At 40.4% G+C, this 15,554-nt stretch overlaps 1 protein-coding gene across 1 annotated transcript in view; it reads right to left on the bottom strand.

Annotated features, from left to right (window-relative positions):
• Positions 1-15,554, bottom strand: part of LHFPL6 (LHFPL tetraspan subfamily member 6) — a 239,653-nt gene that overhangs the window by 23,189 nt on the left and 200,910 nt on the right. The window contains exon 3 of the mRNA XM_032880120.1: positions 7,756-7,854. Coding sequence (XP_032736011.1) covers positions 7,756-7,854 — 99 coding nt within the window. The remainder of the gene's footprint in view (positions 1-7,755; positions 7,855-15,554) is intronic.

Here is a 15,554-nt window from a genome sequence, read left to right on the forward strand (position 1 = left end):
GATGTTCATAGGGCTGATTTATCTTAATGGCCCTTTCTTTCTTAGAGATATCACTGATAGAGTCAGTTGAACAAAGTTCATTCCTGAGATAGGGCCTAAAACATCAAAAACAATTCAATTTAAAATTAGTGCTTTTCTACAGCCAGATTAATATCTGAGTGGAACATACTGTGAAAGAGTTAAGAGCATCTAATACAAAAGGGTAACGAGAATAGCCAGTTCAGTTTCCTAAAGTTCCTTAAGTCTGCTCTAAAATAGCGCACCACTCAGGTGTATCTATATACTTTTTGTTTTTATAAAGCACTGAAAAAATGAAGAAGAATCTTTAAAAGGGAGACTGGTCTATTCTTCTCAATAGCGTGGTGGCCATATCTTAAGAAATATTATTTCCCCCAGGTTTGTTTTTTTTTTTAAAGAGAATTACTTTTTCCTACAGTCACTGAATTTCACTGCTGCAAATCACTGTAAGCCACTGAATGAGGCTTTAAGAAGGCTTAATACAGGATTGGTGATGGTCCTGTTCCTCAATAACCAAACCAAAAAAGATTCAGGAGGTTAAGAATTTAGAGCTATTTCTTTTTCATCCACCACGGCACTTTGTTCTTTAAACTATGACCCTGAACTTGATTTTTTTTTCTTTTCTGGGAGATGGTTAAGTCATATTCCTTTAGAAAGTAATGCCATAATTCTCACCAGGATATCAGCAGCCAGGAATCTACAGAATCATAATGGCAGCTTCCTTTTTAGAGTCACAAAGCAGCAGTGAGATTTCTTCCTTCCTTGCCTCTTATCTTCTTTCCTTCCCCTCATTCTTCTTTATTCCCTCTCCCCACGTCATCCCTTCTTCCCCCTTTCCTTTCCTCTCTCCCTTCTTTTAACCACTCAGTGGATGGCAGATATGTGACATGCGTAAGGATCGTGTTTATCTTAATTCATAATTTCGTCCTAAGTATGTGGCATAATTACTGATGCCAAAAACTTGCTTAATAAAGATCCATTGCATAAATAAATCTGTTGAATACTTCTCTGGGCCAAACACTGAGACAGACACTAAAGTTGCAAATTTCCTGTCCCGTGGGCTCATCTGGAACCTACAAAGATGTGTTTAGGGAAGCAGACAGAATTGGATCTAGGATGATACAGAAGGGATACCTTCTCCTAAAGCAAGATCAGAAGCATTTGCTAAGCCATAACTTAAAGTGGTTATGTGCCCGGTCTGCTATTGTTGTCGTGGTCCCACTGGTATTTATGGCCCTGAACCAAATTAGTTCTTCTCCTCACTTTCTAGAATGAATGCAGAAAGCCCTTCTTTTCTTGAAAAGAGGCCCCTAAAAAGGCTGAGTGACCAGCAAAGCTGGCTGTTTTTCCTTGGGTGGTGCCTGGACGATGCTCCGCCACTTCATGGAGCTTCTTCTGCTGCTGGAACTTTTCCCAGCACCATCTGGAGTCACATTCCAAAGTGCTTCCACAAGTCCTCATGGGTCTACCCAGTTTGGGGTGTGGTGGAGCTCACAGCAGCCTCTCCGTTTTCCTGCCATCCTCTTGCACTAGCATGCTACATCAGGAAATACAGACTCCTCCTGGATCTTCTAAATGACTTCTAGCAACTTGGACAGATTTTCTGTTTTTGTTCCCATTTTTTCCCCACTCACTATAATCTGCAAATTATTTTTTCTCAAGTGTGACTCGATTTGAAAGGAGAGAAAACATAAGTCAGGAGTCAAAGAGACGTGTCCAAAGAGATGCGAGACATGGTCGTTGTCAGATTGGAAGAGATTTCTTCACTGGATGGAAAATGTGGAGGGAACAGACTCTCATCTTTTTCAATGCTGAGAGTTTCTGAGTTTTCAGAGTTTATGGTACTGTTCCTGAGAACCAAGAACATAATTTTGAGAACAGGAAACATGATGGCTTCTTAATCAAATTAAATAGCAAAAGTGAAAGCAATAATTACTCAAATTTACTTGGCAAATTAGCAAGACAAATTAATTGAAACAGTGCTTTTGATCATCAGGATATAATTAGAAAAGTCGGGTGGATGAAAATATCTCTGAGGCATGAATTAAATCAATTGGACAACCTGATTATAAAGACCTTATGCTTACTGTGTAAATCCAAACTTACTGTTACGAAATGTAAAAGAAGAAAATATTAATCACCAAATATTTATTAAAAATTGTCCTGTACAAATAATGTGAATAACAATGGCAAACATCTACCAGATTTTTATTATGTGACGATACCAGAGTATACTACATATAATTCTTATCACCTGTATTGTTTGTTCTCTTAAAAAGTAATAAATAAATTCACCATTGTTAACACTTACACAGCATAAGCCATTATTGACCCTTGGTCCACAACCATACACTTCATGAGAGAAGGAACATATGCCACCAAGGCCAACAACAACAACAAAGACAGACTTCTTTCTTAGCCTCATCTTCCACTTAAAAATAACAGTACTCCTCAGTAAAATCTGGTTCTATAAAACTCTGAACATATCCAAGCTCCGCCATAAGAAGCCAATTTTATACATGGTTTCCCCTGACAGCAGCAATTCATTTGAATTGGCCCAATTAGATTGAGGAGAGAGACTTTTATTCCATTACTGGGAAGAGGGGGAAACTCACCCTCTCTTATTTGACATGAACACAAGCTACAGGTGCCAAAGGCAATCATCTGTGAGGAGAAGATAACTAGCCTCAAGATGAAGCCAGACTTAAGATGGTGGGGCCAAGGGGCGCCTGGGTGGCTCAGTCAGTTAAGCGTCTGCCTTCGGCTCAGGTCATGATCCCAGGGTTCTAGGATCAGGCCCCACGTTGGGCTCCCTGTTTGTGGGAAGCCTGCTTCTCCTTCTCCTCATTTGTGATCTCTCTTACTCTTTCTCTCTCTCTCAAATTAAAAAAAAAAAATGGTGGGGCCGAGGATGGAGAAGAACCCTACAAGTGGCAGGTCTCCAGTTCAGGAAAATCCTGGGCCCTGGACAACATCCTGGAGCTCTTGAATCAGTTAAGTCTGCAGCTCACCTCACCTAGCTCTGGCTTTCCTATGGTTAGAGGTCGTAAATACCTTCTTTGTTTTACCTAGTTGGAATCAGATCTTTGTAACCTAAAGAGAAAGCACCCTGATGTATATAAAAACAAAATGAATGTTAAACTACATTCTAAGCAAAGCATAAAAAATGAACTTACTTTCTCTAGGGAGGACAAACTGATGGTGGCCAGAGGGAAGGGGGTAAGGGGATGGGCAAAATGGGAGGAGGGAGTGGGAGATGCAAGCTTCCAGTTATGTAATGAGTTAGACACGGGACTAAAAGGCACAGCCTGGGAACATTGTCAATGGCACTGTGGCAGTGTTGGATGGTGACAGATGGTAACCACACGTCTGGTGAGCACTGCATGACACAGAGAGACACTGAATCACTCTGTTGTATACACCTGAAACTCATGGAACACTGTGTGTCAGCTATACTCAATAAAATTAGAAAATAGTCATTTTCTATATAAATCAGGGTAATTTTGTTTCAAAGTATGGCTGCTGATCCGTTGCACCTGAACCACCTGGCATTCTTGCTTAAAACACCAATGAGAGAAACAAGCCTACCTCTGATTTTAATGCTAAAGGCTGAAAGCTACTGTCAAGGCAAGCTGTACGTATGATTTGAGTTGGGTAATTTAGGAATTCATTATGCAGCCTGCTTGTACTTTTGTTTCCCTGTTTTGAAAATATGTGTATTCAAACATGCTCCTGACTTCTTCATAAATACGAATGATCCAAAGGTAAACAGTAACAATCTTTGATTTGTAAAAATGGGTATGTTTGTGAAATCGTTACAAAGCTTTGCACTTCATGACGTATTAAAACGCTTGAGAAATAATCAATAGCCTGATAAAATTGTTTTCGAGTCACATAAAAGAATTCTCTGCAAATCTCCTTGCTAAGGAAAAAAGGCATTTTAAAAACTATTTTCTATTAGACCTCCTACCACAGTACATTAAAACCGCAAATGTGAGTTTCTCTGAAATCTCCTCCTTGCTTAACTACTACTTAGGTGTTTGGGTTCAGTTTAAATATTCTTAGCCTGCGAGGCCCTTCCTACCTCCCCACCCCCCATTTCTAACCCTCCATGCCTACTTAGGCTCTCTTTTGGCTCTTCTCTCCACCCACCCTGCAACCTAAAACACTCACACTCACCCTCTATCTACCTAAACCCTTTACAGCCTTGAAGGCTCAGCTAAAAATAATACTTCCTTAGGACGCGCCCAGGGGAGGCCAAGTCCGCTTGACCTGTGATAGAGCAACTAAATAAAATAGCATCAGGCTGCATTCTCCAGCCAGTAAGAGAAAAGATGCCTTTAACACGACCCAATAAGGAACTGAATTACTATGCATCTGCAGGGTTGAAGATTGCTAGGGAAGGCCTGCTTCAAGGGTGGCTGAGCCTCAGGGGGTTCCTCTGTCCACCCCACCATCTGGGGTCTGATCCCTCCTGCCTTTCTACCTGTGCAGAGGCAGGTGCTGGAGGGAGGGGGAGCATGGCTTCGGGTGCCTTTCCCTTCGGCATGTGATCCCCTTTTCCCCAAAAGCCTCCGGACGCATCTCCTGCCGTAATCCCTAGTCCAAAGGGGCTTCAGGCTTCCCATCCCAAGCCAGTGGTAAGAGGTAAGATGATCACAATTAATTCAGAGTGCTTGCCACCTATTCACAACAGAGCACAACAGAAGTGTAGAGCATACGCCGCATACTAGGGAAATTGGCTGGGGCTGCTCTGCGCAGCCCCTGCTCTAGGCCTTGACCAGCTGTCTCAGCGGCCGAAGGGATCAATTAAGGAGTGTATCTGAAATGAAACCCTCTTCTGGAGTGTGAAGGGGTGTGCGATGGTTAAAATCAGAGGTCCTCAGACCAGAGACCCACCACCTGTTTTTGAAAATGAAATGTTATGGGAAGAGGGTCACGCCCATTTATACATGGAGTGTCTTTCCTGCTACAATTGCAGGGCCAAATCCTTGCAACAGAGACCATATGGCTCCAAAAGGGGAAAACGTCACGAGCTGGCTCTTTACAGAGACATTCTCAGCCTCTGGCTTCGAATCACCACCCAGCATGGAAGAATATTGGCAAGGCAACCACGGTGCCCACTGCCAGGCCCCGCACCCTTCCTTCCTAACACACATCGAGGGATATTGTCTTCTTGAACACCTGCCTCTCCTGCTGGGTTTTTAAGTTCTCTGCACGGGGTATTTTAAAATGCCTCACTGAAGCCGTATCCCCAGCACCTAGCACGGGGCCTCCATATATATTTGTTGGCTGGATAACTGAATGAAGGCACTCCTTAAATAATCTTCTGTACAAAAACAAAAGCTGGTTTCTTTCAGGATGTGCTCTAGAGAGAGAAAGTAACATTTCAGTAACCGGACGCCAAAAAAGTGACCCACGCCCCACGATAAGGAGAGCGGGAACCTTAACAATGTTAACATTTCCCAACTCTTGGGAGGAAGGTATGTCTGCACACTTTCTCCTTTGAGAGGTGGCAGCGATGAACTTGGGTTCTCAGAAGTGGTAGAGGTAGAGTGTGCCTGTGGCAACCAGCACGCGTACCACTAAAACCGTGGGCATCCTTCCTGAGAATGCTTCCCCTCGCATACATGTGTGGCTCCCGACTCCAGTCCTAGGCTCTCCCAGGTTAGCATCATGATCTATGACTTCACTAATTCACTGAAGTTCAGCCTTCATCAGTGGTCAGTGGAACAGTAACGACTTTTTAAAGATAAAAAACAGAAGCAGTTTTGTAGGATGCTTTTGTAAGACCTAGAGCTCATTTTATCTACGAATAATGCCAGTTTTATTTTTTTCCTTATCAGCCAACTAAGAGAAATTTAAAAAGAAACAGGCAAAAATTAAAACACTGTGGTTTTAAAATTGTTAAAATGGTTTAGTGTGTTTAATCACATAAGAAATTATTACACCAGTAAAGAGGCAAGTTTTTTTTTAATTTTTAAAGTTTGACATTCAAATTTTTAATCCACCATGCTGAGAAGATACAAACTACATGGATGCAGTAATGAAAACTGCAAAAACAGGATATGGGTTTCATTATAACCTGCTAATTAATACAGCAATACACAATAGCAAGAGATTAGCAAGAACAGTACTCTAATCAAGTTGAGGCGTGTGTGTAACAGCCAAGAATGCCCCAAACACTACAGAAAGAAAAATGCCAAACACTGTGTTAAAATATCCCCCCTGGACACAGTTTGCTTTCCAAAAAAACAAAAAACAAACAAACAAACCCCACCAAAACTAAAAGGCAAAAACAAAACAAAAGAAAAAAACCAAGCTGACATTCAACATCGTGCCAGCATTTCTTCCCTTCTCTGCAATTACAGCAATCACAAACAAATCCAGCCTTGGGAAAGCCTTAACAAGGAGGGAAGGGCAGTCACAAATCTCTTTTCTTTTTATCCATGCAAATTAGTAGTATTTAACGTATGGGCTTCTCTACCAAAAAAACTAGTATTATTTTGAGGGAAGCAGGGTGTTTGTCATCCATATTCAAAACAAAAAATTGCTTTATTTTCAAAATCTGAGAACTATGATGTGATATCATATCTGTCCCATTTTTTCAGGATCTGACAAATTTTTTTCTCAGAAGTTCCAACTTCAAATTTTTAAATGATGATTTGGGATAAATACTGACATTAGACCAACTCCCTCGAACATTTCTTCTTAGAGGAAGTATTTAATGGGAAGAGCGAATGTTAAGTTAGTAACTCACTATACACTAACAGTCTAAAACTTAATCTGCCTATCCTTATATTAGGGGAAAGTATATTTGCTGGGTAATCGTCTTTGATATAGTGATAGCAGTTCCAGGAAAAAAAGTCTTCAGAAAATAATGCAATAAAGAAACACTTACTTTGTTAAATTTCTCATTACAATATACCTTAACATCACAGAAACTGGACTAGACGAAATATCCAACTAGCAAGAAATAAGGAAGTGTTTAAATAAATGCAGGTGCATCAGCCAAGTGAACTATAATCCAATGTACAAATTATAATGATGCAAACCATGTAGTACTCTGCAACCTTCTTTATAGATGGCTAAATAGAACACACCGTAACTCCACGTGAACATGATTAGTACACACAAAACCAAAGTCACAAGGTGCCCTTCACCAGCGTGCAAACTTCGACTACTCAGTCACATGTCTTCCAGCTTCTCGAATCTCTGGGGTCTCCTGATGGGCTTTTCTCATTCCTCCCTGGTGCTTTTGCTGGGCTGTATTCCTGGCTTGCCAGGTGCTTCTGTCTACTCCCAGACAGCCCGTATGCATCACTGTGTTCAAGACCCAGCCCTGCCACAAACTTGTCTATTACTCTAGAGAGAAATTGCTTTGGACCTCTTACCCCTCGACAGTTTTGTTGGCTTTATCCCCTCAGGCAACCTGTAAATTCCATGGAGTTATTTTTAGCACATGCAATAAGTAATAATCACATGATTCTGAATGAATTGATCAATGAATATAAACTGCTCAGAGCAGGGGCTGTTTCTTATCTTTGTCTCGATAATACCTCCCCTAGCCCAGGCAGGCGGTGGATTGCCAATAACTTCACTAAACAAACAGATAAACAAAGGTCTGCGTATTGTTACGCTTGACTGCTGGTTGTATAGCTCTTCTGCTCTCTGTTTCTATGAAAGGTCAGATCAGGTTCTTTTCTAAAACAAATGCAATCTGTGAAGAAAACTTACCCAGGTCAAACTGGCCGGAAATGTAGCCACAGGTCTGCCGGACTTCCTCGCTGTCCCAGCCCAAGGGGTAGAGGGCGCAGCCAGCACCAATCAATAAGCCTGCGAAGAGATAAGCAAAGAGAGCTTTAGCGGTATTCCTCTGCCCATCTAGATAAACGCAGCAGCAGGGAGGGAGAATTGGTATTAGCAATATAACACAAGATCATGGGGATTGCTTTTTGGGAAGCACCAGCCAGGGCTCCTATAAGCAATCTAAGGTCAGTTTGATTCCATGAACAATTTCAAGTCTGCTTAAAAGGAAAGAAAAAAACAACAAAACATTGATAGCTCAGTTTGGTACCAACTTCGTCTTTCGAAGCATTAAAAGCCTTGCAAACTCTGTTTAGGAAATACAATTCAGACGCTTTCTAAATCGCTCTTGTAAAAGTCCATCCAATCCCCCCATCAGTCCACGCAAACAAGTAAATCAAGAACAAGCAGAAGTGCCTACATAGGTCATGCTTCGTCATGCATTAGATCTTTTTTCCAACTGAAGAATCAAAATAGAATGTTTTGGCATCATTCAATTTTACCAGGGGCAGAGAAAATATAAAGATTTTCATGATCCGCCTGGGCACAGGACTGGACCATGAACTGTACTACCCTGCTATTACACTCTGCTGAAAAGTTGAGAATCCGGGAGCATCCCTTCATCTCAGAAACACTCTAGAAGATGGACACTTCTATGATTTAAGTCCTCCTTGGAGTGGAGACCAAAAGTTCTGATGATCAAACTGAAAAAGATGGCAGGTTTACTTTAATAAGAAGTCATCATGGCAGCACGCTCTGACCAGACAGCTTTTGCTTGGCGTCTTCCGTGTTGCATCAAAGCCTAATGTGGGTTGACAAGAAGCTGAATGAGGCTGAAGCCCTCACCCCCAGAATCCGAGGGCTAATCAGACAGTAACACCTTGTGGTGTCAATGAATGAGCACCGTCCTCATCCTGAAGTCCCGCAAGGGTGCTGAGCCCGTAGGACCACACACACACACACACACACAACACACACACACACAGAGTCTGATGGTTGAGAACAGCAGCCCAGCCTGAGAGAATGCGGATTATACAGGGCTAAATGAGACAGCCCCGGAAATGAGGAAAAAAATCCACCAAGGGGGGTAACGTCGAAGCAGAATGACCGGTCCTCAAGTGCCTCTAGAAGAGACTTTCAGTATTTTTGTATTGAGTCCCCTTCTGTTGCCCTTTTGCTTCTCCTTCTTGCCCCTGGTGCCTGACTCTTGCAATCTTAGCTCCCACACATAAGTAGTCTCTTTCTTTATGGGCACAGGAGGGACTGCTTTCCAAAGCCTCCCCAAGCTCTATGCTGAGCTGTGTGGAGAGACACCCCCCATGAACTGACATAAATTTCTCACCCTGGTGCCCCTCCCTCCAATCTGACCATTCCTGGTCAACAGTAAAACCACCTTTTAATGCAGTGAGGCTGTGATGCGAGAGGGTGCCTACAAAGAATCATTGTAAGTGCAAATCATGAATTCCAGGATGCTGTCTACGCAACTAGATAAATATGAATTGTGTCGAGGCTGAAGAATAATCCAGAAAACAACTGTATGAGATTTTGCTGACTGAGCAAATGCCCCCAGTGACTGGTTTCCTTAGGCTCTTCCCCTTAGGACAGAATTTATAGTATTCTGAAGACAAGTCGAAACTAGTGTTATCCTCCGTCAGGTAAAGAGATAATGAGGAGGCTAAGGTTTATGCAAATTGAATTCCATGAAGGTTTAATAAATAATGTGGTCTCACTGTTATGATACTCAGTTCTTAAATTAATAAGTAACACCACTTTTTGAGAACTCGCGAGCAATTTTTTAATGGTGACAAACGTGGAAAGAGAAAATTTTCAAATGTAAGAAAAATGAAAAATAGTCACATTTAAACCACCACTTTTCTCTTTGTCTGATACACAAACAAATGATTAAATAGTCTCATTTGCTAATGTCCTTTTCAGATGGCAGGAAAATGTGTCATGTACTCATAAAAATGGCTGTTTTGGGTCCAGTATAGATGCCAGGCACTTTGAGAAACTAAATATAAAGGAGATTATATATGGAGCACATTGACCTGTGGGTTTCTAAGTGGTAGAACACTTAGCAGTCAGGATTCTTTTGTAGAATGTTGGGGTGTCGTGGTGACACAATGAAATGTAGATTCAACCGTATAAATAAGGAACAATTTCACACATAAGAAATTTGTGTTATGTCTATGATTTAAAAAAAAAATACCATGCGCATAGCTCACATAAAAAAAAAGTGTTAAGGGAGGGCAACTACCTTATCTGGATTCTTATATTAATATTTATATAGCCTTTGTTTTGTCCTCTGCTAACTATCACTAACAGTGAAAGTACCCAGAAACATTTCTGGGAGAAAAATGTATGTTACAAACTCATCCATCTAACTGGCTGTGCAATTTTAGGTTCTGCAGGTAAACACTGGTGGCCTCCCACTATCTTTCTACTGTTATATGTTATGGAGAAAGCAAGTCTTAGACTAAATTCAGCCCAATATACAAGGATGTTTATTACTTACCTGGCATGGAAAGCAGCCAGATGACCAATTCTGTAAATTTAGTGAAACCCTCCTCCCCAGATTCATCACACATTCTAACAAGTGCCATCAACATACAATAAATATAACAAATGTTCAACCAGCAGGTTCAGGACACTCCAGACAGTGCCTTCCATTTAAAGAAATGGGAAAGGAGGCACGAGACCAGAGTTTAGACCTGCCCAACACAGTGGCCCTGAGCCCCACGTAGCAAACTTAAATTTAAGTTTATTGAAATTAAACGAAAAAGTCATCTCTTCAATTACACCGGCCACACCTCAAGGGCCTGATAGCCACATGGCGCTGTTGGCTACCACAGTGGACAGGGCAAAGATAGACCATTTTCACAGCTGCAGAAAGGGCTGCTGCAGAAAGCTATTCTCGACCCAAGACACTACTCCAAGAGGATTCTCCGTGGGGCAGATTCTTAAACCCTAAGCTTGATACTGCTTGTTAATAAAAATCATCCCTGCTCTTTTAGATTCTCCCTTTCTAGATGGGGCTAGAGGTGAGATATTTCAAATCCTCCCCTGGCAGAAATTCTAGTTCATGTCTGTCAATGAGAAGCTCTCCTGAGGGACCCAGAAGGTAAAAGACAGAAATCAATCAATTTCCCATTGGCAGCTGCAACCAGGGGGGTGCCTTTTTGCAGACTGTGGATGAGATTGTGGGCGTGGCTTCTAGGCAGCCTCCTCCTCAGCAGCACCCACTCAGGGCAAATCTCACCTGTAGCTTCTTTCTATCCTTATATTTCCTGATTTCCTGAATTCTTCTCTGCCCTTCGCTTCTCCAGACCTAGTAAGTCTTTGAATCTTTAACTTGAAATACCTGTTGTGGTTTCTTTCACTGGTCAGAATCTGGCTGGGACATGCCTGACCCATGCTGATACATGTCTTTCTCTCCTACCCTATAATTGGTACAGTATCCCATCTTCTCAATGCAAAATTCTCCCTAATCCAACAATACAGCTGGTTACTAAACCTCAGCAAGTATAGACTGATATTAGAAGGTTTCATGTTAACCCTCTGTGGTGTGGTCTGTAGTTAGGGAATTTATGCTAATTAACCTTTCCTGGAGTATGATTTTCTGAAGTGAATCGTCCAAATGTTCACCAACTGTCCCTAGTTTGTCAACTGTAGTCAACTAGCATTTTATTGCCCATACCGAAGTACTATATTGTGAAGCAAAGTTAGAGATAATTAAACATAAAAATAAGACAATCTTTTTTATTATTATTTAAGTATTACTGACGTACAATATCCTACTAGTTTCCGGTGTACATCATAGTGATTTGATATTTTTATACGTTATGACATGTTCCTCATGATAAATCTAGTTACTATCTGTCCCCATAGTTGCTACAATATTACTGACTATATTCTCTATGCTGTACATTACATTCTCATGACTGACTTACTGTATAACTGAAAGGATGTACCTCATAATCCCCTTCACTTATTTTTCCCATCCCATTCCCCTCCCCCCTAGTAATCAACAGTCTGTTTTCTAGATCTGAGTCTGTTTCTGTGTTACTTTGTTTGATCATTTGTCTTTTTTTTGATTCCACATATAAGTAAAATCATATGATATTTGTCTTTCTCTGACTTATTTCACTTAGCACAATAACCTTTAGTTCCACCCATTTTGTTGCAAATGGCAAGATTTCATTCTTTTTCATGGCTGAGTAATATTCCATTATATATATATATATATATATATATATATATATATATATATATACCTCACATCTTCTTTATTCATCTATTAATGGACACTTAGCTATTGTAAATAATGCTCCAGTGAACACAGGGGTACATGTATCATTTTGAATTCATGTTTTCATTTTCTTCAGATGAATACCCAGAAATGGAATTGCTAGATTGTAGGGTAGTTCTATTTTTAATTTTTTGAGAACTTCATACAATTTTCCATAATGGCTATTCCCACCAACAGCGCACAATGGTTCTGTTTTCTCCACATCCTTGCCGACATTTGTTATTTTTTGTCCTATTGATAACAGCCAATCTGACTGGAGTGAGGTGATGTCTCATTGTGTTTTAGGTTTGCATTTCCCTGGTGATTAGCTGACATCTTTTCACGTGCCTGTTGGCCATCTATATCTGTTCTTTGAAAAAATATCTTTTCAGGTCTTCTGGCCATTTTTCAATTGGATTGTTTGCTTTTCTTTTTGTTTTATTTTATATTAAGATGTGTAAGTTCTTTATATGTTTTTGGATATTAACCCCCTATTAACCCCAATGATATATTGGATATATCATTTGCAAATAACTTCTCCAATGCCATAGGCTGCCTTTTCATTTTGTTGATTGTTTCCTTTACTGTGTAGAAGGTTTTTAGTTTGATAAAATCCTACTTGCTTATTTTAGTTTTAGTTGCCCTTGCTTGAGGAGACTAGTCCCCCCAAATATTGTTAACATCAATGTCAAAAAGCTTACTATCTATGTATCCTTCTAGAAATTTTATGGTTTCAGGTCTTATATTCAAGCCTGTAATCCATTTTGAGTTTATTTTTGTATATAGTGTAAGATAGTGATCTGGTTTCATTCTTTTGCATGTCGCTGGCCAGTCTTCCAACACCAGTTATTGAAGAGACTGTTTTTCCCCATTGTATGTTCTTGCCACCTTTGTCATAGGTTGATTAACTATATATGCATGGACTTATTTCTGGTCTCTCTATTCTATTCTATTGATCTATGTGTCAATTTTCATGCCAGTACCATACTATTTAGATTACGACAGCTTTGTAGTATAGTTTGAAATCAGAAAGTGTGATACCTCCAGCTTTGTTCTTCCTTCTCAAAACTGCTTCAGCTATTTGGCATCTTTTGTGGTTCCATGCAAATTTTAGGATTCTTTGTTCTAGTTCTATGAAAAATGCCACTGGTATTTTGATGGGGATTGCAGTGAATCTGTAGATTGTTTTGTGTAGTATGGATACTTTAACAATATTAATATGTTATCTTTCCTTCAATTCTGAACACCTTTGTGTGGATCTCTCTGGATTCATCTTCTTTTGGACTTTCTGTATCTCCTGGACCTGGATGTCTATTTCCTAGTTAAGGGAATTCTTAGCCATTAGTTCTTCAAATATGTTTTCTGATCCTTTCTCTTTCTTGTCCTCTGGGGATCCCATTGGTGCAAATGTTAGTATACTTGATATTGCCCCAAGAGGTCTTTCAAACAATTCTCATTTTTTAAAACTCTCTCCCTCTCTCTCTTTTTCTGTTCTTTGGGCTGATTGAATGATTTCCATTCTCTGTCTCCCAGATTGTGAATCCGTTTTTCTGTATCATCTAATCTGCTGTTGATTCTCTCGTGTATTTTTCATTTCAGTTACTGTCTTCTTCAGCTCTGACTGGCTCTTTCTTACATTTCCTAATCCCTTGTTGAAGGTCTCACTGAGTTCCTCCATTCTTATAATAAGTTTTATTTATTTATTTTTTAAAACATATAATATATTTTTATCCCCAGGGGTACAGGTCTGTGAATCGCCAGGTTTACACATTTCACAGCACTCACCATAGCACATACCCTCCCCAATGTCCATAACCCCACCCCCTTCTCCCAACCCCCTTCCCCCCCATCAACCCTCAGTTTGTTTTGTGAGATTAAGAGTCACTTATGGTTTGTCTCCCTCCCAATCCCAACTTGTTTCATTTACTCTTCTCCTACCCCTTTAACCCCCCATGTTGCATTTCCTCTCCCTCATATCAGGGAGATCGTATGATAATTGTCTTTCTCCGATTGACTTACTTCGCTAAGCATGATACCCTCTAGTTCCATCCACGTCGTCGCAAATGGCAAGATTTCATTTCTTTTGATGGCTGCATAGTATTCCATTGTGTATATATACCACCTCTTCTTTATCCATTCGTCTGTTGATGGACATCTAGGTTCTTTCCATAGTTTGGATATTGTAGACATTGCTGCTATAAACATTCGGGTGCACGTGCCCCTTCGGATCACTACGTTTGTATCTTTAGGGTAAATACCCAGCAGTGCAATTGCTGGGTCATAGGGTAGTTCTATTTTCAACATTTTGAGGAACCTCCATGCTGTTTTCCAGAGTGGTTGCACCAGCTTGCATTCCCACCAAGAGTGTAGGAGGGTTCCCCTTTCTCCGCATCCTCGCCAGCATCTGTCATTTCCTGACTTGTTAATTTTAGCCATTCTGACTGGTGTGAGGTGATATCTCATTGTGGTTTTGATTTCTATTTCCCTGATGCCGAGTGATATGGAGCACACTTTCATGTGTCTGTTGGCCATCTCGATGTCTTCTTTGCAGAAATGTCTATTCATGTCCTCTGCCCATTTCTTGATTGGATTATTTGTTCTTTGGGTGTTGAGTTTGCTAAGTTCTTTATAGATTTTGGACACTAGCCCTTTATCTGATATGTCATTTGCAAATATCTTCTCCCATTCTGTCAGTTGTCTTTTGGTTTTGTTTACTGTTTCCTTTGCTGTGCAAAAGCTTTTGATCTTGATAAAATCCCAATAGTTCATTTTTGCCCTTGCTTCCCTTGCCTTTGGCGATGTTCCTGGGAAGATGTTGCTGCGGCTGAGGTCGAAGAGGTTGCTGCCTGTGTTCTCCTCAAGGATTTTGATGGATTCCTTTCTCACATTGAGGTCCTTCATCCATTTTGAGTCTATTCTCGTGTGTGGTGTAAGGAAATGATCCAATTTCATTTTTCTGCATGTGGCTGTCCAATTTTCCCAACACCATTTATTGAAGAGGCTGTCTTTTTTCCATTGGACATTCTTTCCTGCTTTGTCGAAGATTAGTTGACCATAGAGTTGAGGGTCTATTTCTGGGCTCTCTATTCTGTTCCATTGGTCTATGTGTCTGTTTTTGTGCCAGTACCATGCTGTCTTGATGATGACAGCTTTGTAATAGAGCTTGAAGTTCAGGATTGTGATGCCACCAACTTTGGCTTTCTTTTTCAATATTCCTTTGGCTATTCAAGGTCTTTTCTGGTTCCATATAAATTTTAGGATTATTTGTTCCATTTCTTTGAAAAAAATGGATGGTATTTTGATAGGAATTGCATTAAATGTGTAGATTGCTTTAGGTAGCATAGACATTTTCACAATATTTATTCTTCCAATCCAGGAGCATGGAACACTTTTCCATTTCTTTGTGTCCTCCTCAATTTCTTTCATGAGTACTTTATAGTTT

Source organism: Lontra canadensis, unplaced genomic scaffold (genome assembly GCF_010015895.1).
Source record: "Lontra canadensis isolate GAN:19392208 unplaced genomic scaffold, GSC_riverotter_1.0 scaffold67, whole genome shotgun sequence".
NCBI classification, from domain to species: domain Eukaryota; kingdom Metazoa; phylum Chordata; class Mammalia; order Carnivora; family Mustelidae; genus Lontra; species Lontra canadensis.